Source organism: Lates calcarifer, linkage group LG5, assembly GCF_001640805.2.
Source record: "Lates calcarifer isolate ASB-BC8 linkage group LG5, TLL_Latcal_v3, whole genome shotgun sequence".
NCBI lineage: Eukaryota > Metazoa > Chordata > Actinopteri > Centropomidae > Lates > Lates calcarifer.
The window spans coordinates 24,175,286-24,201,061 of record NC_066837.1 but is presented as its reverse complement, the minus strand read 5'-3'; the positions used below and the strand labels follow the sequence as shown (position 1 = coordinate 24,201,061).

Below are 25,776 nucleotides of genomic sequence, written 5' to 3'. Positions count from 1 at the left end.
TCTGCTGAAATATTGTAATGTTACTGCTATTGTCTGATCAGTATAAAATGAAGAATGCTTTGCAGATTCAGGTAAGAACCACTGAAACCCTGAAACCTGAAAATGTAACAGCAATCTTTAATATGCAATGAGATACATGTGCCAACAACATACAAACAGTAATATCTTAAAAATATAGTTTAATATCATTCATATTGTCTTGGCATAAATAAAAGCTGTTACTATTTACACATCCTGTAGACAAAAGCAGTCCCTGCAGTGACATTAACAGGCCGTTCTTGGTAAAACTTTTTATCCTCATGTTGCTTCTTCCTCCTCATCTCCTCCTCATCAGAGACACCGGTGGGGAACTGCCACCATAAAAATAAATTACTGTCAAATATTGGACAATTTGTCCTGATGATATCAACAGGGAAGTGAGAAATTGGAACACACACTGTGCTTTCCCATTCATCAATTCTTGCCCTCGCAAAGACCAGAAGCAGAGACATTGATTACGGTGATGAATAATGTTACTGGCTGGCTGATTACTCAGTCATGTCCTGCTTGGGCCACATGGGCCTGGATTAATGTAATTTGCACCCAAGACATAACTCTAAGCTGCTTATTTCAATCGAATGCTTTTAAGCTCTTATGTGGAATGATTGCCAAGCAAGCTGGGACTCTTAGCAGTCGATTGTCAGGTATCTGCGCAGTGAGAAGGGCTTGATCTCATTATGTGATCATACTGTGCTCCAAACTTGTGATAAATGATACAAATTTAAACAATGGTAGTTGGTAACTCTCAGTAAGAGCGGTAACAACAAATACAGCCACACCACAACAGTCTGAAGAAGGTAAATCCAGCCTGAATTCCAAAGAAATTTCTACGAATTACAACAGCTGCTGTTTATCTTCGTCCTCCACCTGTAATATCAGTGTTAAACAGTTTGTGTTTGGTGTCTTCCCCTCATAATTTTTGTCAATGTATAACAGTCATCCCAAAAGAATCTTAAAAGAGGCACACAGAAAAAAGTTCCATCGTCAACAGTTGCCTCAGCATTTTAAGTGCCATGCAGCCAACAAAAAGAAACAGTTCTATGGAAAGAGGGCAACACTAATTTAAGTCTAAGTATATGAGAAATAACAACATATAAACAAAACACATGATGGCAGCTGCATAAGAGACTTCCCAGACATTTCCTGTTAGGTTTTTTTTTGTTTTGTAGTGGAATGGATTGCTTGCGGAAACTTCTGTGTGTTTTTAAGTATAATGAACAACTGCATTTGAGCATTTTAGCTTATTCAGAGAGATGGAGAGAATCAGTTATGAAAATTACTTTAAAGTGTCATTGCGTTGGGCGTCACAGAGTCAGTGTGGTGGCCCTCGCCGCCTGCTCTCCAGCTGAGTCAGCCTGTCCTCCCTGCCCTGAACGTGCTCCGCCCCCACTCTCTGAGCCGTTTCCATGGCAGTGATGTCGAGGTGGGCGTACCTGATGGAGCCCTCTTCTGGTCGGGAAATCAGTGTTAAAGGGGGAGATAAAAGAAAACATTTGTTTCTGCAGTTGTGTACTTTAACTTAACATTGGCACATACATGAAAAACATGCTATGTTCATTTGCTTTAACCCTGTAGTAACCTCGCACCATTTCCTAACATTTGCCAGATTGATAGTGCTATTGCTTTCTCTCTTGTTTATCTCTCTGAAGCATACATTTAATATGTGATTTTAGAACTCAATAAAATTACTTTTTGTTAGGATGTTATCTTTAATTTGGCAATTCACAGCTGAGAATTTAAATACATTTAAACAGTTGTAAATGCTTTGTCACTGTATTAAATTGCTTCATTTTCACCATCCAAAAATGTGTGATTCTGCCACATAAATTAGGCTCTTAAGTAGCAATAAAATGAAATTCATGTCTGTTTTTCATGAATAAATTGTCTCTCCTCATTAAGTAAGTACACTGATCTGTCGGCACTTAGTAATAGTAATGCTTAGTTTCTGCAAAAAAAAGATTTTTATTTCCATATTTTTTAATGGAATTTTTTAAAAAACTAATAGACAGATGCAAGCAGGAAACTAAGCAGCAGTTGTAAGATGCTTTCAAGCGAACCCAATGTAAATTTGAATATGTTTTAGTCTGTCATAATGTTGTGTCAGTGTCTTTCTGTGAGGGGGTTGTAAGAATCAGTACACTGACTGGTAGAAAAGTTAACCAATTAACCATTGTGGGAAAAGCATCAGAAAACCTTTTAAAAACATATTTTAGTAATGTTTTCTTTAGCTGTCCCTGTATTTAATACACCCCAAGAATCTATAAATGAATTCAGTGTGTCATATACTTGTATATAATGTTGAGTACTATATGCTAATAATGCATTAGATCTATGGGTGGCAGACACATGGGATGCAAAAGCTGACGAAGCTGATGAAAAGCCTTCATCATAGAGGACAGAGAGAAGGAGGCAGCGCCAGGAAAAGACAAACAGAGATCTAAAATGGCCGGCTCAGTGTTCTTACTGGGTTTGCAGAGCTGCAAAGTGTTACCTCTGACAGCACTGTGTGGACTGGGGACCGGAGCTGAGCCGGGATCCAGCAGGTCCAGCTCTGTGTACAGGAGCTCTCTGTTAGTTCTAGCCGGCAGGGGGCTAATGGGGATGTTGACATAATTAACAGTGCTGTCACTATGGAGCCTGGCTTCCAGGGACACAGGTGGAGGAGCTTCACAGGGAGACTGGAACACACCTGAAGGAAAAATCCAAAAGGAGAGCTGTTAAGAGTAGATGCCCAGACAACCCTAGGACTGTAAAATTAAGTGTCAGCATATCATCAGACAGCTACCTTTGATTTAAAAAAAAAGAAAGAAAAAAGCTACCTGAGAAACATAAGTCATAACAACTGATTAAACAGAAATTATGTAAATCTCTTACCACAGGCTGATGTTGGCCTGTACATGATCAGTGCGACAGGCAGAGGTGGAGGGACAGAGGGTGGCGGAGAGGCCAACGACCTGCTCAGACCTGCCAGCTTATTACCAACATCCACGCTGTCCTCATGTTCCTCTCTCCCACGGAGAGGAGGATCTGGGGACAGTGTTTTAGACCATTAGCTTTGACACTGACACTGTTTGACTTTAATTCACTTTGTGACAATGTGTAAATACTGCATTACAAGAAAGTCCTTCATTAAAATTCTCACTTCAATAAATGTACAGTACAGTTGCAGGTTTTTAGCTTTACTTAAAACCCATCATCAGGAGCACTTTAGTGTCAGGAAAACACAGCTACAGTTATAATGCATTATATCAGCTGGGCAGACACGTCTATGTTGAAGCCTACACAGCCTGTAAGACAGAACACATAAACTTGATGAGGGTTTTTACGTAAAGCCGATGACTTGAGACTGGAAAAATGCCTCTCTCATTTTTTGGAATAAATATATGTGTTACATACCAGTGGATCTCCTGGTCCAGAATCTGCTAAATATACTTAATATCTCAAAAATACTCACTATACTCACAGTACTCATCATGCAGCAGAACATCAGCATGTGATGTTAAGCACAGTACACAAACACACCTTGTGTATCTGCAGAAGGTGAAAGGCCTGATTGTGGTGAGCTGGCAACCTGGAAAATAAATGACATTATTTCAAAGATTTTCAATTCAATTCAATTCAATTTTATTTATATAGCGCCATATCACAACAAAAGTCATCTCAAGGCCTTTTCATATAGAGCAGGTCTAGACCATACTCTTTAAAATAGGTATTTACAGAGAGAGACCCAGCAAATCCCACCATGACATTTTAAATCAATCATTTTGAATTTAGTCAAAAAAAATGATCAAACTCATTCCTTTCTTTTGTATCAAGAAATAAGTTTGTTTATTTATTTATTCATTTCTTATGAATTCAACTTTTCATTTGTAAGACGAACAATGTGCTATTTCTTCTTCCCAGTGTTGTGTAGTCTTGCTTTAGACATACAATAGCTCTTTTTTTATGGCTCCTGCCTGACACAAGCTGAAATAGGCAGATAAAATCTCACCTGAGTCAAGCATCTGTTCTTCACTGACCGCCACTGTTCTGGTGTAATGTAGTTGTCTAGTCCCTGATTGCACTGGGTGGGGAGACAAGAGAGGCTATCGTCAAGGCAGGGTTAATTGTTTTTCATTGCAACATTCAACATTGTTACTGGCTAAAAGGGAGACAGTGAGTAAGCAGCTGTGGGCAGAGGGGCTTCTTAGTAAGGATGGATAAGGAGAAAGAGAGAAGGGATGGAGGTGAAGAAATAAGGTTGATACAGAGTTGACAGGAGAGAGCTGACATCTTTAGAGGTGGCAGACAGGAGACAAAGGGGTGGCTGCTTCAGATGTGAGAAATCTCTGACAGCGTGTCCCAATTTACCATTTTCTCCTGCCCACAGTGGCTAATAACACAGCAGGCTGGAGCTTCAGGAATATTATCTGTCAAGCAGTTTGTTTCAGCAGATATAATACAACTTGTGCAATCAGCTATCATTTCATTACCCAACATGAAGGGTGTGTAGTTTTTTGCCACATTGAACTGCTGACACCTCAAAGTCGAGGAATGATGAATAAAGAAAACTCATTTGTGTTTCATACAACAGGAAATCTCCTCTCTGTGGGTTTCTGTCAGTTTCATCACTACTCATTAACTTTCTCAATCCCCCTTTTCTCTTCCTCTCTCTCGCCAGCATAGCCTACACATGCTGTGTAATGACCACACACACACACACACACACACACACACACTCCTACACAAGCTGTCAGAAATCATGAGACATGCTGCTTCCTCCCCTGCTCTGATGATACTTTGCTCGCTACAAGGGGGAAGTGCTTTTCACAACCCATCAGAAAATTAATTAGACACAATGTGAAGAGGTCTCTTCTGAGAGATTTTGAGGTTTCAGACTAAAGTATCAAAGGGAAAACAACACCAGCTCTAGACAGGTTTTTGGTGGAGACCCACAACTTTTCTTGTTTTGGTGGTTCTGTGGCTCAGCGGGCAGCTCTGTCACCTCACAATGAGAAGGACCTGGCTTTGATTCACCGTCACTTGTGCCTGGTGTTTGAATCTTCTCACCATGTCTCCACACCCTGTGGTTTTCAGACTAAAGACGTTCAACATCACTTGGACCAGAGACTAAACTGCCCATATGGAGGAAACTGAGAAGGCATGCTGTGATTGCAGAAAGGCAGCCACCACATTATACTGTGGTACAATATGAGCTGGTCTATCTGTTTAAGAAGCAAGTTAACAAAGAAAAGCTTTCGTTCTTAAAGTACTGTGGTGCAATGGTGATGATTTATGATGCTGGTGATCCTGAGTGTTATCAATAAATTTTTATTTTGGTATCAGTTTTCCTGCTTTTCTGCTCCTGTGGAACGCCCTGCTCAGCATTTTGCAGTGTTTTCAACCTCTGTATGAGCCTTTGAAGCAATGATGAGTGTAAATCACAATTACAAAGGCAGCTGCCCAAGTGAGTCATTAGGCTGAATAACAAGTTGCAGGGGTGTATGTGCAGAGGCCACATAATTGCTGCTTGAACTGCTGGTACGTCAGTGGAAAACACTGCAGAATTAAGTAAAATGGCAAGAGCAAAGGGCAAGGGCATCTTTTCATGTTTCAAATGTCTTTGAGCTAGAGAGCAAAGATTAGAGAAGAAAAATAATAATAATAAATAAAAAAAGAAAAGAAAAGAAAAGAAAGAAAGAAAGAAAGAAAGAAAGAAAGAAAGAAATGATTTGTGTATCAGACCCAGCTTCTTTCCTCACTCATATCACGCAGCCAGATTAATCTTGTGACCGTCATGGAGAACCGACCCCTACTGTGGGAATCACTAGACTACACAACCTGAGAGTAAAGTAGTTAAAGCTAGCCCCACTCTAACCCATCTAATTCCTTCCAACAGTGTCATATATAATAATATCAGTAACATGACCCATTTTTATATCCTTTATGTACATTTTGCTGATAATATTTATATACTTTTAGATAAGAACGATTCTGTATACAGGGCTTGTATATGAATTCAAATATTTTAGTACCACAGGTCCACAGGAGTAATCCCAAATCTGTTAAATCTGACCTGCAAAAATATTTGAGCTAAGCTTGTTTTATTGAGATCAAAGAGAGACACAGAGGTCTTGCTCCAGGATACTAGAATTTATAGCAGCGTCTCACTGAGGTCCCTTGACTGCAACAGCAGCAAAATGTCTGTGACAGCAGGAGACAACTTAGTAACTTAACAATATCAATTGTACTAACCCTTTCTTCTTTTCTCCCTCCTCAAGAGTCAAACCACAATTCTACCAAAGAGCTTGTCCTCGCTTATTAGCACGAGGGATAGTTACATAAGATCCCATTTATTAGCACAAGAATAAAAAATTCCACCGTGGGCTTAATAAATGCAAACAGACACATTAAAGAGAGATTAGTATCTGTGGGAGCAAACCCAAGAGATGGAGTAAGTGATTAGCATGATGACATTTTGTTTCATTTCATTGCTTAATGCAAATGTTAGCATGGAAAGAAAACTCCTAAAGAGAATTTGAAGTCAGAGAATTTCTCTATGGTGCTTTGCTTAAATTACAAAATCTATTATATAAATTGCAAGAGGAGAACGTGTTCATATTTTCTTGGATTGTACTATTTTACAATGTAAGTAACCTCTCCTCAGGGTGATTAGACTCTAGAATTATGAAAATGTTTTCAAGAAGCTTATTTGATCTGGTCCTGCTAATAGAAGCTGAGTAAAACATCTTTAACTGATTTGATCCAATTTCTGAACAGAGGTTTTAGGCTCACAGAGGACTCAAAAGACATTATGATGTGCTACACTCTGCTTATTTGGTTGACTGGTTGATTGGTTTATTAATGTACTGAAACAGTGTAAGACTGGTAGTACCTGTGTCTCCGCACAAACCAGGCCTCCAGGTGCCAGCAGGGGTTTGGGTGTGGACCTCCCCTCACTGTCCACAGAGGTCGCCCTCTCACTGCCCCATGAGAGCGAGCGCTGCATCATGGCCTGATGCTGAGCCCTCAGTCCTGTGGAGCTGTTGCTCAACCCCTGACAACCCCCTCCATTCCCACTGCTCCTGCTGTCCCTGCCCTGGTCAGGTGGGTCTCCCTGAGCTGAGGTTTCCTTCAGGGACAGGGTCTGGAAGAGGCTCCTGGGGGTATCGTACCGCAGTCTGAGCAGGCTAGGGATCTGGTACTCCTCACTGTGTCTTTGAGATGCACGTGAGCTAGATCTGGAAGCACAAGAGCAGGAAGAGGAAGAGGTAGCAGAACTGTGCTCTGGGGTAAGAGTGGACTGAAGAGGAGGAGGAGGAGGAGGAGGAGAAGAGGGGGGAGGAGGAGAAGAGGGGAGAGGAGCAGGTAGGCTAGCCACAGAGCCATACTCCTCTCCTCCTCCCTGGCTGGCCGTGTCCAGACTCCCTGTGCACGAGGAGCAGCTCCCTGAGTAAGATGACTGACTGCCAGTCGCTATCCCGATCCCACTGTCTAATGAGCTCTGCCGCCCGCTGTCATGGAGACCACGAGGATGGCGCTGGGCAGAGGAAGGATGAGTCCCAGAGCCTCCCATCACGGCAGCGTAAAGCCGATCATCTGAACCGGTCAAGGCCTTCAGCGTGGAGGAGCTCGACGCCAGCTCGTTGGAGAGGTGTGGCCTTGCTAAGGGCTCCACCCAAAATGGAAGTCTGCTCCCGTAGCTTGCATCTGATTGGCTAGGAGGAGGAGCTGGAGAGGCTGCTATGGTCGTCCCCGGCAACAGATGTGCTGCAGCTGTAAGAAGAGGCTAAAGAGGACAATAAAGTATTTTAAGAAATGCATTCACCCTTATACACCAACCAGAAAGTTAAACTGCTGTATATATTTAATTAGTAATAAATCAAGTCTTTAATTTGGCTCTGGGTGCAAAACTTTACAACCCTGTGAAATCAGTTTTCAATTGACTGTTTTCATTCGCATCATCTGCAGGCATTTCTATGCAGTGAGCCAAGATCCCCCCCCCCCTCCCCAGACTCTCTCTGAGCCATAGAGATAGTCAGTAAAAATTAATCATGGGACCTCTGACTACACTGAGCTTCACACTTCTAACTAATATACTCACATTATTATGAGAAAAAACCCAGAATGTCTCCATAAATATGTACCAGTGATTAAGCCTTTGTGTGGACAGAATGCCAGAGTGCAATGATGACTAAGAAATTCGTGGTTTATAGCATCAACCTCTGATGGCCCTGAGATGAAGCATGCTGCTCTGATACATTACAGAGTGCCCATGAGTTACGTGTTGGTTACTCACGCATGCCCTGAGGTGAAGCTTATAGAGTAATGTACCTGTGCTGCTTGCTAGGCTGCACTGAGACAGCATGCTGAGTCTCTTCTCCAGCTCTGATGCCTCCTGGCTGATTCGTTCCTCTGCCAAGGCTGGGTCAGCATTGAAGTCTGCTTTATACACATATGACACACAGTACGTAGAGACAAGCACAAACATACACAGAGCACAGTGCTATCATAAAACAGTCAGACATTAAAAACAGATATTACAACACAATTTTGCCTGTCCATCGTTTGAATCAAAATAAAAGGAGCGAGTACAAGTTTAATTTTGAGACAGAATTTTTATCTTCGAATTAAATTACTGTGTTATAGTAAAAATGATCTACTTTGTTACATTTTTGATAAGGAAAGTTTAATACTACAGATTTCTATCTCAATGTGCTGTGACTGCATTTCATAATGCCATTTCACACAATGCTCTCCTCTGGGCATTGGGTTTAATAGAGGATAAATACAACGGCAAGTGTTTCCCTGAATTGAATATAATACAATGACTTTTACCATTACAATAGGAAATACTAAAATCCCCATTAAAAAAAATACTGTGATGCTGATAATGTTTACAGTAGAGACTGTGTAATGAAGCTGTTAAACTTTGTGGAACTTGCTTATTAAATATAAATCTGTTAAATTTAGGGTGATCTACATGTGGTACAAAGAATGGGGAAAATTATAAAATGAATACTTCTCTTAACCAAACATATACACTAGCATACAACTTTTTTTTTACAAATTATTAACTAAATATCAATTTCACAACATATGGAACAAAAACAATCTTTGTGAGTAACAACGTTACTTTAATTATAGCTCAAATGGTCTTTGAAAAATGAATGAGTCCACCACCATTACAGTGGTGTGTCTACATATGAAAACCTCAACAGAAACATTTCAAAGTCAGTCAATTTACATCAGTCGTTTACCATAAATAAATAAATAAATAAAAAGATGAAGTCATATTTCAGTGTGTTTTGTCTTTACGAAATACACATCTCACAAAACCAGGCCAGGATACTGTTTTGTATCTTAGTGCAAATGGAAATAAGTCTGCTACTGTATGCATCAGCCTCCTCTTTAAGATATCTGCTGTGTGTGTGTGTGTGTGTGTGTGTGTGTGTGTGTGTGTGTGTGTCTTCAACTGTTACACCAGCTTGTAAATTTAACATCTCCCAAAGGAGGTTATAGGCGCCTCGATTATCGGTTGGAACATCAATTTAGTGTGAAATCCTGCCAATTACATACTTAATGCCTGCTATATATACATACTTTAGAGGAGGGTGAGTGTAAAGGGGGAGGCCTGACTTTGAAGGAGTGTGTCTGCCCATGTGCACACATTGCAGTGGGTTAGGGTGTTTGTGTGTATAGGTGTCAACAACCTAACCCTTGGATCTCTGCCTCTGGATTGCAGCAGCTAATGCTAACATGCAGATGCCAAGTTTCTTCACTACGCTATGTGAGGTGTCAGCTAACATTTGCTAACGTTGCTAGTCTACACTAATTATAGCTGCTTCACAGCACTGAATGTCGTGGGGTTACAGTGGGCCCCAGAGCAGACTGACGCAGGTTGGCTGCTGAAGTTTAACTACGGTCATTTTCAACCTGGATGTTGTTTTTTTCCCCCATTAATCCTATTGATTCTGACCCAACTCACCTCACCTATATAGCAACACATGTTTTTTTCTGTCTATATGGCCTTGCATGTTAATGTTGACTTTGTAGCACATAGTCATGTGTATCTTTTATTATATTTTTGTCATATAATAACTTTATATCTACATTATCATATATTATTATATTATAATTATATTATTGGATTATAATTACTACTGTATTAACATATGAACAACATTTTAATACAATATGGTTGAGGTGGGGTTAATAGGTTTTGTGAGTAAAACTGTAGCTGTCAGAGAGCTGTAATGGAGTAAAAAGTACAATATTGCCATCTGAAATATCATTATAATTATAGTTATGATAAGTATAATAATACTGAAGTGCTTAATTGTACCCTTGTGGAGTTTTTGACCATTCGAATGGGCACCTGTTTTGCTTGTCTCATGCAGTGACACAAGGACACAAATGCTCATGGACAGTCCTGCCAGTGGTTTCACACTATTCCTCTGATCTACAGCTGTAACGCACCAAGAAGCACAGCAATGTGCCAATGAGGGCAGTGAAGAAGATGACTACAAGCTAATAAACAGAGACTTGAACAACACAGGATTTAAAATGCTTCTTTTACAGATGTTTTATGAGGAAGAAAATGCATTCAGCACTTCTCTCTCTAGGATACACACAGTGTGTTTTGGTGGGTAACAGTAAATGTAAACATAACTTTTGTTTGTTCAAAGGAAAACACCACAGGGCACCTTTAAGTTCAGGACTTGAGTAAATCTAGTTCTGTTCCACACGGAGTGTTTAGAGGTAGCAAGTGAGACATCAGTGTGTTAAAGAAGAAAAGCTTTGAGAGGATTTGCTGGAGTCCTTCTGCGGTACAAAACTGCAGCAGAGAACTCCCTGACAAGCAAGAAAAAAATAATTGTAGACTTTGAGGCTTGACAAGAAAGTCAATATCAATCAGTATGATGGAAATGGATTGGAAAAGTAGGTCCATGTCAAACCAATACATTTAACTAACTCTTAAAAAGTAACAGACTCTTATAAAGGTGAAGTGACTGTCTCTTCTTATCGTAGTCTGTTGCAGTATTAAAAAATTAGAAGCTGTATGTAGTTGTACAGAAGGTTTTTCTCCCTCTTGGCATCCGTCTTAATCTCATTTCAGTGCATATATCCAAAACCAAAAACAGACCGTGAGGCATGTGAGTGTGAGCATTTCTACAGCAGACTGTGCTTGTCTCCGTGTCTATTCAAAAATATCATCAAGTTATCGGACCCTTGGTATGTGTCCTGTCAAGCTTTTCTCTTTCCAACTGTCACTAAAGCCTCTGTCTCCATATTTGTGGTCTCAGAAATGCTTGTGAAATTAGCAGTGCGTTACAATAGCACACAAGTCACACACAAAGGCATGACCTCTTAATCCACACGTGACCCCTGGGGGGTCTTTAAGCATGTGCTGTTTCCGTTAGTGTGGCGCCTGACACAAATGCTAAACATGCACACTAAACAGGCAGTAAACCTTTATAATGGAAGTCACAGAGTCACGTACCATCGTGAATGACCGTTTTAGCTCAGAACAATGGAGGCTTTTGCCATTCCTGCAAACACTGTACATTCATTTTAGCATGTATTTTTCAGCAATCTGATTCTGTTTGCAATTTGTGTGTGTGTTTATGTAAGTATGTGTGTGTGTGTGTTTTCACCTGGCAGAGAAGGTCGTAGGCCATGCAGGGCTCTGCTGGGGGTGATGCCCCTGACAATGCAGTCAAACAGGAAACTGATCTGTTCTCCATCTGAACAGGACAAGAAGAAAACACCAGCCCCTGGAAGATGCACAGCAAAAGAGACATACAGTGAGATTATAATTAGTAGTAAAACAAAGTAAATGGTAGGTCAGATGGCAGAGGAAAAAAAAAATCTGTAACAAATGATGAAATATGGAGTATTTTTGAGCAAAGCCAAACAATATTCACTGAGGTTTAGAAGGCTGCTGTAAAGGCGAGGCTGTTCTTTGAGCCAGCAACAACCTTTTCCTCTAAAGGTTACATAAAATGTCTATCAATTCAACCCCCCATCAAACCCACACAGACGTAGGAGTCTGTGTGGGCAAAAACAAGACAAGCAACAAAAAAAATCATGAAGCATCAAAATCTCACATTGTGGAGATATTGAAAGACAGCCACAGAGTAAGCCCTTACTCAGGAGTTAGGTCGGAAAAAAAACAACTCTTTGTTCTTATGGAACTGAGTTTGCTGCTAATAAAAGAACAAAATAGCTGAGGAAGTGGAGCAGAAAATAGAAATATTTCTTGGAATAATAACATCTGAGTCAGTTTTGAGATATGCCAGTCAGCAAAGCTATTCTTATGGAAATTCAATATTTAAGCAACATACTAGGAATATTGGTTCTGTTTTACTGAAAAGTTGCAGTAATTATTCAATTACAATAAAATATGTTTGTATTCTAAAAACAAATTGAAGACAATTCTGAAGGTCAACACAACAACACAATAAATGTCAGTGAATATTAGATCTGCTCCATCTATCAAATCAGAACTGTTACACTTTATTTGCTCAAGTTTACTGACTCAACATTTTACTTACTTTACTTACTTTTATTAAATGTGCATCCAGTGCTTTTAAAATATGCTTTTGGAGCAGCTTTTCAAGCTGAATAATTGTACAGATTAGTTTCACAAGAAGTGGAGATGAAGTATGAAAATACAATAACAGATAATATGGACATAAAGCTATTAGTTGAAAGAGGTCTTTCCTTGCCATTGTTGCCTTGTGCTTGCTCATGGTGGGAAAGGTTGAATCTCTGTAAATAATATCATAAAAACTGTGACCAGCTCTATATGAAAAGTGCCATAAGATAATTTTTGTTGTGAATTGGTGCTATACAAATAAAACTGAATTGTCTTGACTTGACTATGAAAGCCAGGATTTTAATACAGTGAAATGTTACCACTATCTGTACAAACCATTAAACAAATTAATCCAGATAACTGATCTGAACTGATTAAGGGATTTTGACAAAGACAAAACCATGAACAGCATTTTAGCAGGAAGAGAGGTGTTCTGTAATAGTTTCTCCACACCATTTTACATCAGAGAGGGTTAGCTAAATATTAGAAATGCTCCTTAGTATAATGACATATAAGTCAGCAGCACCACAACACCTGCAGCCTCCAAATGACCATAAGGTTGAATCAATACCTCCCTAAATCAGTTTCAGCAACAACTCATTACAACCCTCATGAAGAGAGGATTTATTGCAAGAGTGTTGTATCAGACAGCATTAGTTTTAGCTAGGTGTTCCTTGAATAGAAACTGAATGTATGGGGGCTACCATTTCCTCTTAACACATGAAGAAGACATGGAGCAACATTAACATACATTTTGAGCTGTGTTTGTCTCCACCTGATGAATGTGAGTCCAGTATTCACTGCTTTTGGTCTCCACCAACTCCTGCAGGACATATTGGACTCTTTAACTGCTAATCGCTCCACTACAGCTGGTAGTTAAAGAGGTGAGAGTGAAAAAAAACAAAGTTGCAGGCCAGAAAACCAAAACAGTGAGCTGACAGATGCCAAAAAGCTCAGCAGGGCTGAGAAGAACTGCAGAGATGTGTGATAATTATTTTTGGGTTTATCACTACCACCAACCCCTTTCACATTATATCACATCACAGTCATTACATCTATTGTTAAAACAAAATTGTGATTATAGAAGCTATAAAGTCTACAGGGCATGAGTCTGAGTCTGATCAAAGGACTGATCAAAGCTGTTTGCTTCCTCAATAAATCCTACACTTTTCTCAGAACTGCCAACAATTCTGTTAGTATGCAGCAAAGTGAAGTTAGGACTGTAGCTCTCTCCACTCTGGTATGAACAAACATTATCAGAGACCTTGACAGCCTTTTTTCCTTTACAAACAATTTTGGAACATTGTTAGCCTTTATGGGGCCATGTCATCATAACCTTTTAAACAAAAGAGACATATTCTAGCATTATTAAAAAAAAAGTATTGTTAGGATCTGAAATAAGCTGCATCATTTTTTGGCAGTCAAATTCACATTTGCTTTTTATTTGTTATGAACACCAAGGGACCTTGTTGGATCTGGCCCTCATTTATTTCTCACAAATATGGTGTGTTCAGCTGCAAAGCTCATCTTAAAAAAAAAAAACAGGTCTTATTTTCTCATCATAACCACTGAAGCAGGGGATGCTGTGCTCCGTCAGACGACACCATGCAAACCAAACTTCTGACTGCTTGTTTTCTAAGAGGATTCAACACTTAGAAACACTTAGAAACACTGACACACGAACGACAGATGGAGAGTCAGAGACATTTTAACCTCTGTGGGTTATTCACACCTTAATGTCACACGAAAGTTGCTGAGCGTGACTTTCACTTTGTACTTCTGATCTGGATGGCTGAGGCCCTGGGTGGATAAAATGCTCCACAACATACCGTGTAGTAACGTAATAAAAAGCTCACATAAAAAACACCCTCACACGTGCATCGGCATAGTACTGTACTATGATGTGAAGTGTGTGAGAGTGTCCGTTTATGCCCACTGTGGGACATGGAAAGATTGCTGACATTACATGTCAGCCTCAGATTGCTTTTATCTAGCTCACAAGGCTTGACAGTCATCCAAACACTGCAGAGGATCATTTATTACTGTGTCTGCATGTGCGCACTGAAGCCCTCCGTGTGTATTTGTCTGTGCATGTGTTTGTGTGCTACAGGGTGGACTTGAACACGTGTGGACCTGATAAGCCAGAAAATATCCATCCAGCTAAGACATGGGCTCTGCTCCAAACATCATCGATTACAGAACACGGTGGCCTCATTATCACATTGAATGGAAGCTGGAGTACTGATATCACTCTATTCTGCTTCTCACTGCTGCAGAGTTTGTTTGCATGTGACTATGCAACCAAAGGCACAGGTCCAGCAGACATCCACCTAGGCTCCAGCTCAAATGATTACTGCCTGGTAAAACCCTTTGCACAACAAGCTGCTCCTCTATCCCACAAGAGCAACTGGTTGTTTGTCAGGGTGGGTGGGTGTGTGTGTGTGTGTGTGTGTGTGTCCATGGCAGTAAAAAGGCTTGCCATGTCACTGTGGTGTACGCCTTCAACTCTGCAGCCAGACACTGTATCTTCTGAGGCGCAGCTGACTTTCAAAGTGCAGCTGCAGCAGAGACTGCGGCAGTCAAGGGTAAAATATTTTTATACAGCAGCATTAGATGACCGAGAGTCCCACTTAGTGATTTACTCAAGTGAAAAGGCCTCAAGGGAAATTAGGGAGCTGAGAGGGTAAAAGAGTTATTTTCTAACATATTGGGTCACTAAGTACAGTGCTTAAAAAGTGCAAACTAATAAAAAAACATTTGTCTCCACTATCATCATTATTCTGCACCATTTGCACATCTTTGCATTGATTATGACCTGATAGTTTGCAGAACACCACTTCACCACTTTGTACTTGTGGTTCCTTTGTATTCTAGTCTTTTTGCATGATGTATCTGTCTCAATAAAATATGAGCTGAACTGATTAGTTGATTTATTGATAAATCAATCAACAGAAAATTAACGAACATTTTTTATATTTGATAAATCCATTAACAATAATAATACATTAATTAATAAATAAATATCAAACAAAAAATATATTTGCGAAATATCTCTGGATCTTGGATGTCTTATATTACAGAGTTAGCATCCACTAACATTTTTTGCTGTTTTAGCTGAGCCAAATGAAGATGGTTAATAACACAATTGTATTGACACTTTGACTTCAGCAATTGCTTGAAGTGGCCCAGACACCATTACGGATATAGGCACTGAGCCGACAGCCGGGACAACCTTGAATTATTGTATTTAATCAGCAGCATCTTTTGCCAAAACAGACCTTTTGTTCTGTGTCCCAGTAAGCCATGACAGTGTGCCCGCATGCACAATGCCTGCATTGCCCTGAAAATGGCACAGCTAAATAGAGAGTAGCCATTACTAAAATTACTATTTACGCCAGTGCATTTCTTGCCAGTACATATGAAAATGTTGGAGAAAAAAAAGGCCCATTATTACAGCAACACTATGTAACATTTACTGAGCGGCAGTTGCAAGTGGTGATTGGATACAGGATGCTGGAGCATTAAATTCTATTGGGCTCTGGTTACAGGTACTGAAAGCAGCATACAGCTAACAGCTCATGTACAGAAAACAAAGCCTATCAATAGCTTGAAAACAGTGTCGACTGCGTGGTCCCACTCACTGAAGTAAAACTGTGTATATTCCTGATCCCTGGCTTTTAGAATTGGAAGTGCTGTTGTAACAAACACACCAGTCTAACAACACACCAAACTTCATTTATAATTCTTGATAGTCTCAAAGTTTCCTCACTGAGATGAACACTGGTTTTTAGTGACTTGTTAGTCTTTTGCTACAGTTCAGCATTACTCTTACACTTATTGGGCCTGACTCAGGCAGTTCAAGCTGCTGACTATCACTCCTTTATGGACCTCTAACAAGAGATTATACCCAGTCAACCCAAGTTGCATAGTGAAAGAACAGGCGCCTGGGGAGTGGGAATGACAGTCACCATTCTCCTTATTACAAGTCAGCGCACAATAAAAAACAATTCTGAAGCTGTTACTTTAATGTAAAATCGTTTCATAATGTTGCTTTGAAAGACTGACACGACTAGAAGCAGAATGGAGGGGAAAGTATATGCTTGAATGAATGTATTTATTTTTTGTTGTTGGCTACTGTAACAGCAGTGCTAACAGCAAAGAGCAGCGCAAAGAGCTGGTGATTGAACAAGGGAGAAAGAGTTTGCATATGATTGGAAGTGTGACGATAAACAGTACAAAGTGTTTGCTGTGATTTTTTTGGGTACAAATGGTTGAAACAAGTTGGAAATTGCAAGCAGTCAAGTTGGTTTGTAAATAAAATAAGTCTGTAAAATAAGTCTGTTATGGGTGAAACCAGACAACACTCCATAAAATGACTGCTCAGCGTTGTCATGTGTCACATGTATTCATCATTATACAAATAAACATGTAGAAATGTAAACTAACACTCTGCTTTACCTTGCACTTATGCAAGGAATGTCACTTGCTGATCTGACTCTCACATCTCTCTCTTTCTGCAGTCATGCCAAGAGGGCCTCTCTCCTCTGCCCCTGTGGCTGCTGGGTAACATGTAGATGAGGTGGGGGAGAAGATTGTGATTGGCTATGTAGGCATCAGGCACTTTATGATTGGCTGGGTGACCACTACAGAGGAGGCTGGTATTTATAGATATTGCTCATCAGAACACTGAAACCAGAGCCTGTGAACCTCATGGTTATTCCTGTAGGAGCCATGAGTCTGCTTGCACACAAACACACACACACACACACACACACACACACACACACACACACATACTGAGACAGATGTCACATAAGTGCATACAGGAACTCAAAAACTTTCTCCTAGCACTGGTACATCTCTAAAACAAAATATCAGCAGGAGTCTATTTCTCACTATTAAGGAGCACTGACAAAGAGTATTCTTCCCATGGACCTTAAGATCATGAACAGACTCCCAAGGCTATTGGCAAGTTAGTCATTAAATTCCCCCATAACAGACAACAGTACCCCATTAAACACTTTCCTTGCTGTCCATGTGTCCACCACACACACACACACACACACACACACACACACACACACACACCCCAAAACATAAACTGACTCTCATTCTTCACATTCACATCTACATCAGCTGGACATTCAGGGGATATCTAAACCCTGGCAACCACAGACACACACACACAGCATTATTTGGTGGGCAGGCATACAGTGGGGTGGGTTCATACATAGAAAGTCATTTCTTACATGGATAAAGTTACTCTATAAACACCTACAATAAATCACAGAATTTCATATGAGTCTGTTAGTGTTAAATGACAGCTCTATTAACCTGTAAGCAAATGAATATTTTCTGAGGGAGACAAATTGAGAGGTGGAATTCAGATGACTATGCTTCAGTAATTGTATATTATAGGGCAAAGACATTGTATCTATGAGACTTTAACAGTAACTCTTAGTTTACTGTTAAACTCAATATCAGTCTCTGATGGTTGAATGTATTCGCATGGATTTTGTGACCCACAACACCTTAGGACAGTCCCTAGAGAACAGGCATGATCTAGTTTCCCTTAATGTACATATACATGTGACAAGAGCTAAATTACCTTTTTTTTGTCTGTGGCCATTCAATATCCCATCTTCAATGACTTATAGAACAAACGACTTAAGAAATATACAGTATTTGTGCTTTCTGTAAGAGAACAGAATCAGAGGTTCAACTTGGAAATAGCGGCTGGGGAAACAAGTCAAAAGTTTCTTTTCTGGAGCTTTCCATCATATCACATCTTCATCTTGATTCTTGAAGATCACATGATATGATCAATCAAAACTTCTGGACTGCTGCTTCTATGATGAATTTTGAACCTCAGCTTTTTAGCCAAAGAAGGTCATTTGAAGACCTACAGTTTCACGACAAATGGGTAAATGTCATCTTCAAATGAGGATTATGTAACATGATCAAAAGCTTAGCTGGAACAGCTAATAATCTGTCCTGTCAAAATCAGTAATGTTTCCCTTTCCAAGAGGAGTACAACAGTATATGGAAATACATTTATAAAGAACAGTGTTAGCTAAAAGGTTTTTGAGTAACACTGCCTATGGAAAATGCAGCATGTCTTGGCGCCTCCAAGACAGATTCTTCCTGTTTGTTGAATACAGAGAACATATAAAGAGGCTCTTTGATTCTGAAGGACTGAGATCAAAATGTCATCTTAACCTGTGAAGTTGTGGTAGATGTTTGTCTGATCTTACATCATCTAGGTTTAGCCAGCTGACCACAAAACAAGTGGGTAGTGTTAAAGTGTTGCTCTTTATGGCTGTAGGCTCTTTGAAAAAAACGAAAACAATTTCAGGTCCATCAGCTACTTACAGTATCCACAGCGAGTCCCCCCCTCGAACACGAAGCCATTTGGAACAGCACCGTACCGACGCAATGCCGACAACTTCCAGTGGCCAATGACGACAGGAGGGAGACCTCGGGTGAGGACCAATAGGTTGTTACAAAGGTGTAGGGAGGCGGGGCCACTTTCCAGTTTGGTACCTGGTTCGACATTGACACTGAACCTATGGACTAAAGGAGAGAATGAGAGAGAGACACTAATGAAAAAGTTTGAAAGTTTGAAGTTTGAAGTTTGTTTTCCTCATACTTCATCATAATGACTTAAGACAACGACTGAGGTATCATAAAACACGTCAGTCACACAGCAAATGAGGGGGAACATGTAAATAAACCATCGAGGCATATAACACACATACACAAGCAGATGAACACACGATTAAGCAGTTCTTTAAGCTCTGCTGGCTGCAACTGCCACCGCTCAGTTTGTGCAGATGGCAATTATCCAGTGCCAAGGTCTGTCTCACCCTCTCACAGTCACATATGTGTGTGTGTGCGTGTGTGTGTGTGTGTGTGTGTGTGTGTGTGTGTGTATATATATGTGTGTATGTGTATGTATATATATTATGGTGTTGGATGGCATACTCAAAAATACATATATATACTGTACTACTGTACTGTGTCATATATATATATATATATATATATATATATATATATATATATATATATATGACACAGTACAGTAGTACAGTATATATATGTATTTTTGGAGTATGTGCCCATCCAACACCATAAGTGGAGCAAAGTTAAATAAGTGACATTATAGCTACAAGATAAACATGAATTAGTACTAAAGGAGAAGAGAAAGAATATGAGAATAAATATCTAAGTGCTTCAATAAAAATGGGTTTTATAAAGTAACTTCATAGAGTAAACTTACTTTCCTGCATTTCAGCTTGCGACAGACTGAGTGCAGCCTGGCTTGCAGGGATCTTACACAATCAAAGATGTTGCTGAAGGCTACATCATACATTGTGATGGTTTACTGATCTGGTTTACTCAAGTCTTACATATCTCAGCACACATTTTACAGCAATGTAAAGTGTGCAGTTTGCAAGACGGTTAAGTTGAGGTGAAAACTACAGACATGAAATAGATTTTGTTGGATAAAGAGAGCTGCAATAATCTACAAGAGACAATAAATGCATGGATGACTTTTTCAGTCAGCTCAAGGTAGTACACGATACTTTTAGAACATCAACTAAAAGTACAGAGCTTGTGTTTCAATAGTTCAGGTGGAAAATTGGATCCTCAACAGTGTGTTTTACATTGGAATACAGCATGTCCAGTGTACTGTGGATTGCATTTAAACAGTCGCTAAAAAGAAGCGTTATTGTTATAAAGCTGGGAAATGTTCCCCGACATGAGCTCTTAATATCTAGCAAACTGCACGTTGTGAGTGGGGATAAAATTGTGTGACATTCACATAGTGATGAAGGAAAAGAACGTTTGAGGATAAAACGATTAAGGGATAGGATGGAGCCACAAAAATATCCTGCAGGCGATATTTTGAGGAGGAGGGGGAACAATTACCTGCTCAGAAAAATGTCTGGAAATATAAGTACTGACAGTACCATCCAGGGCTGCACAAAATATATCCACAGCAGCTCACAGCCTAGCTGTGAAGTGCATTTAGAAATCAGACTGAAGTTATTTAAATATGTTATTAAAATCTATAATAGCTGAGAGAACATTTCTCAATAAGACTAGTTAAAAAGTTGGAACAGGTAAAAAGTTATTTGTCAGGGGTCCAAGTTTGAACTTTTCAGTGAATCACTGCAAACTTATAATTGAAAGTCAGAGTTTTTAAAGACAGAAAAACTGCTTGTACTTAATGCTTCTTTGAGCTACTTGGCTGGAACTGTATCAAGAGAGCAGGTGGAGGAGTTTGTATGAAAGATTGTGTCACCTCCTACAGAATTTACAGGGCTAAAAGGCCCCTGAAAATAGGTGGACCTCTTAAACTGGTCCTCCAAACTTTTTATTGTGCGAGGGAAGTCTCTGAAGAATAGTAGATGTAGCAACTGGAAAAAGATTCCTACACTAATAGGCCCTAAGATTTCATTATCGCTTATAAAATCTTGCTTCAGAGTCTTGGAAAACTCTGGATCACACAACAACAACAACAACAACAACAACAACAACAACAATAATAATAATAATAATAATAAATAAACCTGAGAACTTGTATAAGGGCAACTGTCTTGCACAGTTCAACCATATAAAATGGGATTCAGTTTCTTTTGGCATTTCTTACATGTTGACCTTATGTAGTTTTCTCCTTTTTCTCTCAGCTAACCACTCTCCAATGAAAAGAAGGTTGTGAGGTGGAGACAGCAGATTTTGCAGATAAAGAATGAACAGAGAGATGAAAGATAGATAGTATCTGAATGTGTAACTCTGCCTGTCATTTCTCTGATCCCCACTACTGAGTGACCTCCACTGGCTTCTCCTTAACCTTTACAAGTGATAGTGGACTGAGCAACACACTGCTTCACATTCTGACATACTGCAACCTGAGCCAGTCAAATTACAGTGCATTTAGAATATTTTACAAGCATATGGTCACTTTCAGGACTTTACTTCTTTAAAGACTGTAAGAGCCAGTGAAGGACTGACAATATCATCAACATGCACTTCATAGCAGGCCTAGTAATCACAGTTTTACTCCACTATAGCAAATTACACCATATACACTGAGGGAGTGGTAATCTGTTAATTCATAACTCTACAGCTGGTGCTGAGATTTCTGAGTCCTCTGCTTTGTGCTTTGATTTTAGAGCCAATAAAGTCCAATCACAATCTACATCCTTTTCACATTTCTAACTGCTCAGTGTTGTAAACAAACCTGATCAAGCCTGGTCGGGAATCAAAAGTTGTAATTACAGACCAACCTAAGGGAGGTGACTGATGTTGTAGCAGCTTCTACTGAGGTCAACAAAGGGTCACAAAATATTTGAGTTCTGTTTAAGAATTGATTAGACAATATTTCAAATATTAAAGCTGATTCAATCATCCCTTCAATCAATCATTCTCAATCACATGGCTTCCTCTGAGCAGGTTGCTAGTACTGCTGATCCCAGAAAAACACTCCACTCAGCAGCTTTTTGCAATTCTCTTGGATCCCTGCTTCTTAGGATGCAGCACATTAATCTTAATCCTTGAAAAACTACTCAGCTCTGTCACATCCACACAAAGATCAAACCACTGACCTTCTCCCAGGCTGTAGCAGACGCGGGCATCCCAGGCCAGCAGGGCATCTCGGCTGTTGAAGCCCAGGACCAGTGTGTGGGCCAGGCAGAGGATGGAGAGAGTGTAGGACACCCCATCATAGCCGGGCCCTGGCTCTACACCACAGATCCCCTGAGGGAGCAGACGTCATTTTATTTTACAAAAACACCCATCTCATCATCCTAAATCAAAACAGCTCCACGTCTCGTGATTGAGGCTGAGTGGATTTAACCAAATGAAATTTTGATGTTAGGTGCTGATAATTTTCCAACCACAGGAAGCAACAAACTGAAACTGAAAGACAATAGCGCAGAAGTTTCTCAAATATCACAGAGTGAGCTCTCTGTCCAAAGAAAGTTGGACTCATGTTTCAGCAGATCTTGTGACTCTCCGGTTCCTTTCGTCACTTTGGTCTGATGCAATTTATGGAGATTAGATCACGATATATTTGGGTGCGTGTTCTTATAGCCCTACATACTTTTTGATTTATCCAAGTTGGTTATTTTCAACTTGTGACCCATTTTCTTTGTTAGTTCGTCATGAATTTTTATTTTTTCTCTTTTTCTTGTGCTCTTGCTTTCAAACCTCTTCAGACCTCTCTGAGTTGTTTCCCTTTGCACTGAAGTGTCACATATCTCGGTGCTGGTTGCAAAACCTGCTTTATACTGCAGCTGGCAATTTTGCTTCTTGGCATTCAGCCTGATATTGCCCTCTACCACTACGGAGCTGTAAAAAAAAAAACCTGCCACCAGTGTGTTCCACCTGCATGCAGTAGCAGAAGCAGCAAGGCTGTGGTCTGCTGCAGCTGAACGTACCTCCAGTGTTACATTGAGCCTCTCCTTATGGCCGCTGCCCTTCTCCTTCCCCTTCTTCTTCTCTTTATACACCATCAGAGACAGACAGTCTGAGACAGACACAGCACACACACACACACACAGAGAGAGAGAGAGAGAGAGAGAGAGAGAGAGAGAGAGAGAGAGAGAGAGAGAGAGAGAGAGAGAGAGCAGTGCGCTTTAACAACTGACAGGCTTAAAAGTCAATTTTGTGATGAATAGCAGAATGTGATATAACAACAGTGTCACTTTTTTTTCTAATCCCACAGTGAACTCGTCTGTGTATATGGCACAGCTGTCACAACAAACCCTAAAACAATGAACTGATCCACTGGCACAGCTGATGATGAAAGTCAAGCCACAAATACACACATGTATGGACACCCACACACACACACACAGTAGAGTAGCCTACACTATCCCAGCCACTCTTGCCAGTTTCTTCAAGGACACAGCAGTAGCCTATAGAGCTTGAGCCATATGTTCATGCATGCTGAGGGTCTGTCCTCACAGCATCTCATGTGAAACTCTTCAGACATTAAGACATTCAGCTTTTCTTTCTCTGCCAAATTTTCAACAGGTAACCTCAATTAGACTGTGGCAATGTCACAGTTTATATTTTGGCCGGAAGGTTCTTCAAATAATTAACCTTAAATCTAAATGGCACTAAAACCCCTCAGGATGTAATATCCAGACTATTTAATTTGAAGGGGACAAGCAAGACTTGTGTGAACTGAAACAGTTTTGGTCACATCTATAAATCCAATCCATCAGTTTACGTGATGGATTACGTAACGTCCAGTCGTGTTGACGCAGGTATGTTGCGCTGCCATGGCGCATAGCCAAGAGTTTAACTGACAAATTGAGATTAGTTTGCCTGCAGAAAATTAGATGAGATTAGTGCCGGATGATGCAGATGAATGGAATGAGCTACCTGTCGCTGTGAAAATGTATAAAAGTTGACAATAAATTAAAATAAAGCTCTTTGCCACATACCTGCGACCGGAGAGGGCTTCCGAAGCACGACCCACCGAGTCTTCCACTGTGGAGAAGTTAAGTAAAGAAACAATAAATCACACAAGTATATTCCTCTGCCTGGCCTGAAAGTATGGGAACACGTTTTAAAGCGTAAAATAAGACAGAAATTGGTGGAATTAACCTTCTTTCCATCTCTAAACTTGACTTGTCCCTCCGCGACAACTGTATCCGTCATCTTCTGTCATGGTTCCGAGCAGCTGTGTGTGTGTGTGTGTGTGTGTGTGTGTGTGTGTGTCCGCCTGCCCCCAATTCCACAAAGAGAGAGAGGGTGGAGGGGGGGTGTCACTTTTCAAAATAGCCTTTTACAGCCCAGGCTCCGCCGGCAGACAGCACTCTCTCTCCCCGACAATCAGACCACCGAGGCGGGGTGAGACACCGGCCTCCCCCCGCGGGGCCCTGCCAAGTTAGTACAGTTGTCATCCCGCGTCAAGTGCTTATTGTTTACAATGGAGCTAATTCGATTAAAAGCGCATAACTGGCGTACCTTTCACTTAAGTCATGAAGCTGGCACTCAGCCTGGCGTTAGACAGGGATTCATGTTGCCTTAATGCTGATCAGCCGAGCCTGAGCTCTGTCTGTGGAAATCCACTTTAATCTGTAAACGCCGGCTCAAGAACAATGACAATTAAAAGATGCAAAATGAGCAGATTAGATTCAAATCCTCAACAATATAGCAGATAAAATGATTATACACGATTACTATTCAAGAAAATACTTTATTATATGAACATGAATATTCATATGTCCATATGATCACTGAATAAGTAGCCTACATCCTGTGGGCAAAGAGGAATGCAGCTGTTTTTACTGGGAGTCTACATATGTCAACATTAAGTCATCCTGTTGGTTCCCTTCTCAAAACATTAACAATTAATTGTAATTCAGGTGGTAGACATTTAAGTAGTGTATGAAAAAACTACAACTTTAGCTACCTTTAATACTGCTGCAGTTTTCATTATTTACTTATATTTTGAATCTTTTCAAAGGGGCATTCCACAGTTTTACACACAAAGATCAGTTTACCTGCCACTGTTTATACTACTCAGTTTGTGCAAACTACTGAACAATGTCTTCTGTGAGAAGCTTTGTGAGAAAACAGCCTTGATGTCATAGTGATGTTGTAGGAGTTGTCTCAGCTTGGACGCCACATTTTTAACAGAAAGTCTGCATTGCAAACTTGAAGTTTGAAAGATGAGGGTGTTCATTGGGCAGGGAGGGTCTAATGGAAGTTGCATTGTTGGAAATGTAGGATTCAGCCTCTGCTACTTTGACTTTGCCTGTGAAGTCAACCAACTTTACAGAAGTGCAAGACTTCATTTTTGAAGTATCCCTTTAAATTACAGCTTTATGTCAAAATACAAAACCAAGTGTTAAACATATTCTCTTGCATTGGGACAACAGGAAGTGATGGAGAAGGCTGACAGGTACTGCCAATGAAGTGCAATGCTGTGTCCCAGTTCTACACTAGAATGGAGCCTACTATATACTAACTGTTGTAGATACAGTTAGCATACAAGAAATCATTTTACTTAGGATGAAAAACATGAGCTGATAGACTATCAGTCAAACTGTAACTTTGAAAAGCCACTGTCAATTCACAACTTCACAAATAGACAGCAGAGTTGTACTTGCATTAACATACATCCACACTGC

The 25,776-nt window shown here is 40.2% G+C and overlaps 1 protein-coding gene across 1 annotated transcript; it reads right to left on the bottom strand.

Moving 5' to 3' along the window:
* Positions 1-97: 97 nt before the first annotated feature.
* On the bottom strand, positions 98-24,384 carry LOC108875647 (protein Dok-7-like). The gene is given in 14 exon segments (XM_051070822.1): positions 98-1,488; positions 2,504-2,728; positions 2,914-3,066; positions 3,562-3,610; positions 4,031-4,102; positions 6,914-7,738; positions 7,740-7,807; positions 8,353-8,460; positions 11,676-11,795; positions 18,992-19,192; positions 22,234-22,384; positions 23,068-23,156; positions 24,082-24,127; positions 24,245-24,384. Coding segments are annotated over 14 exon segments (2,298 nt in total). The 5' UTR covers positions 24,299-24,384; the 3' UTR covers positions 98-1,351.
* Positions 24,385-25,776: the final 1,392 nt, after the last annotated feature.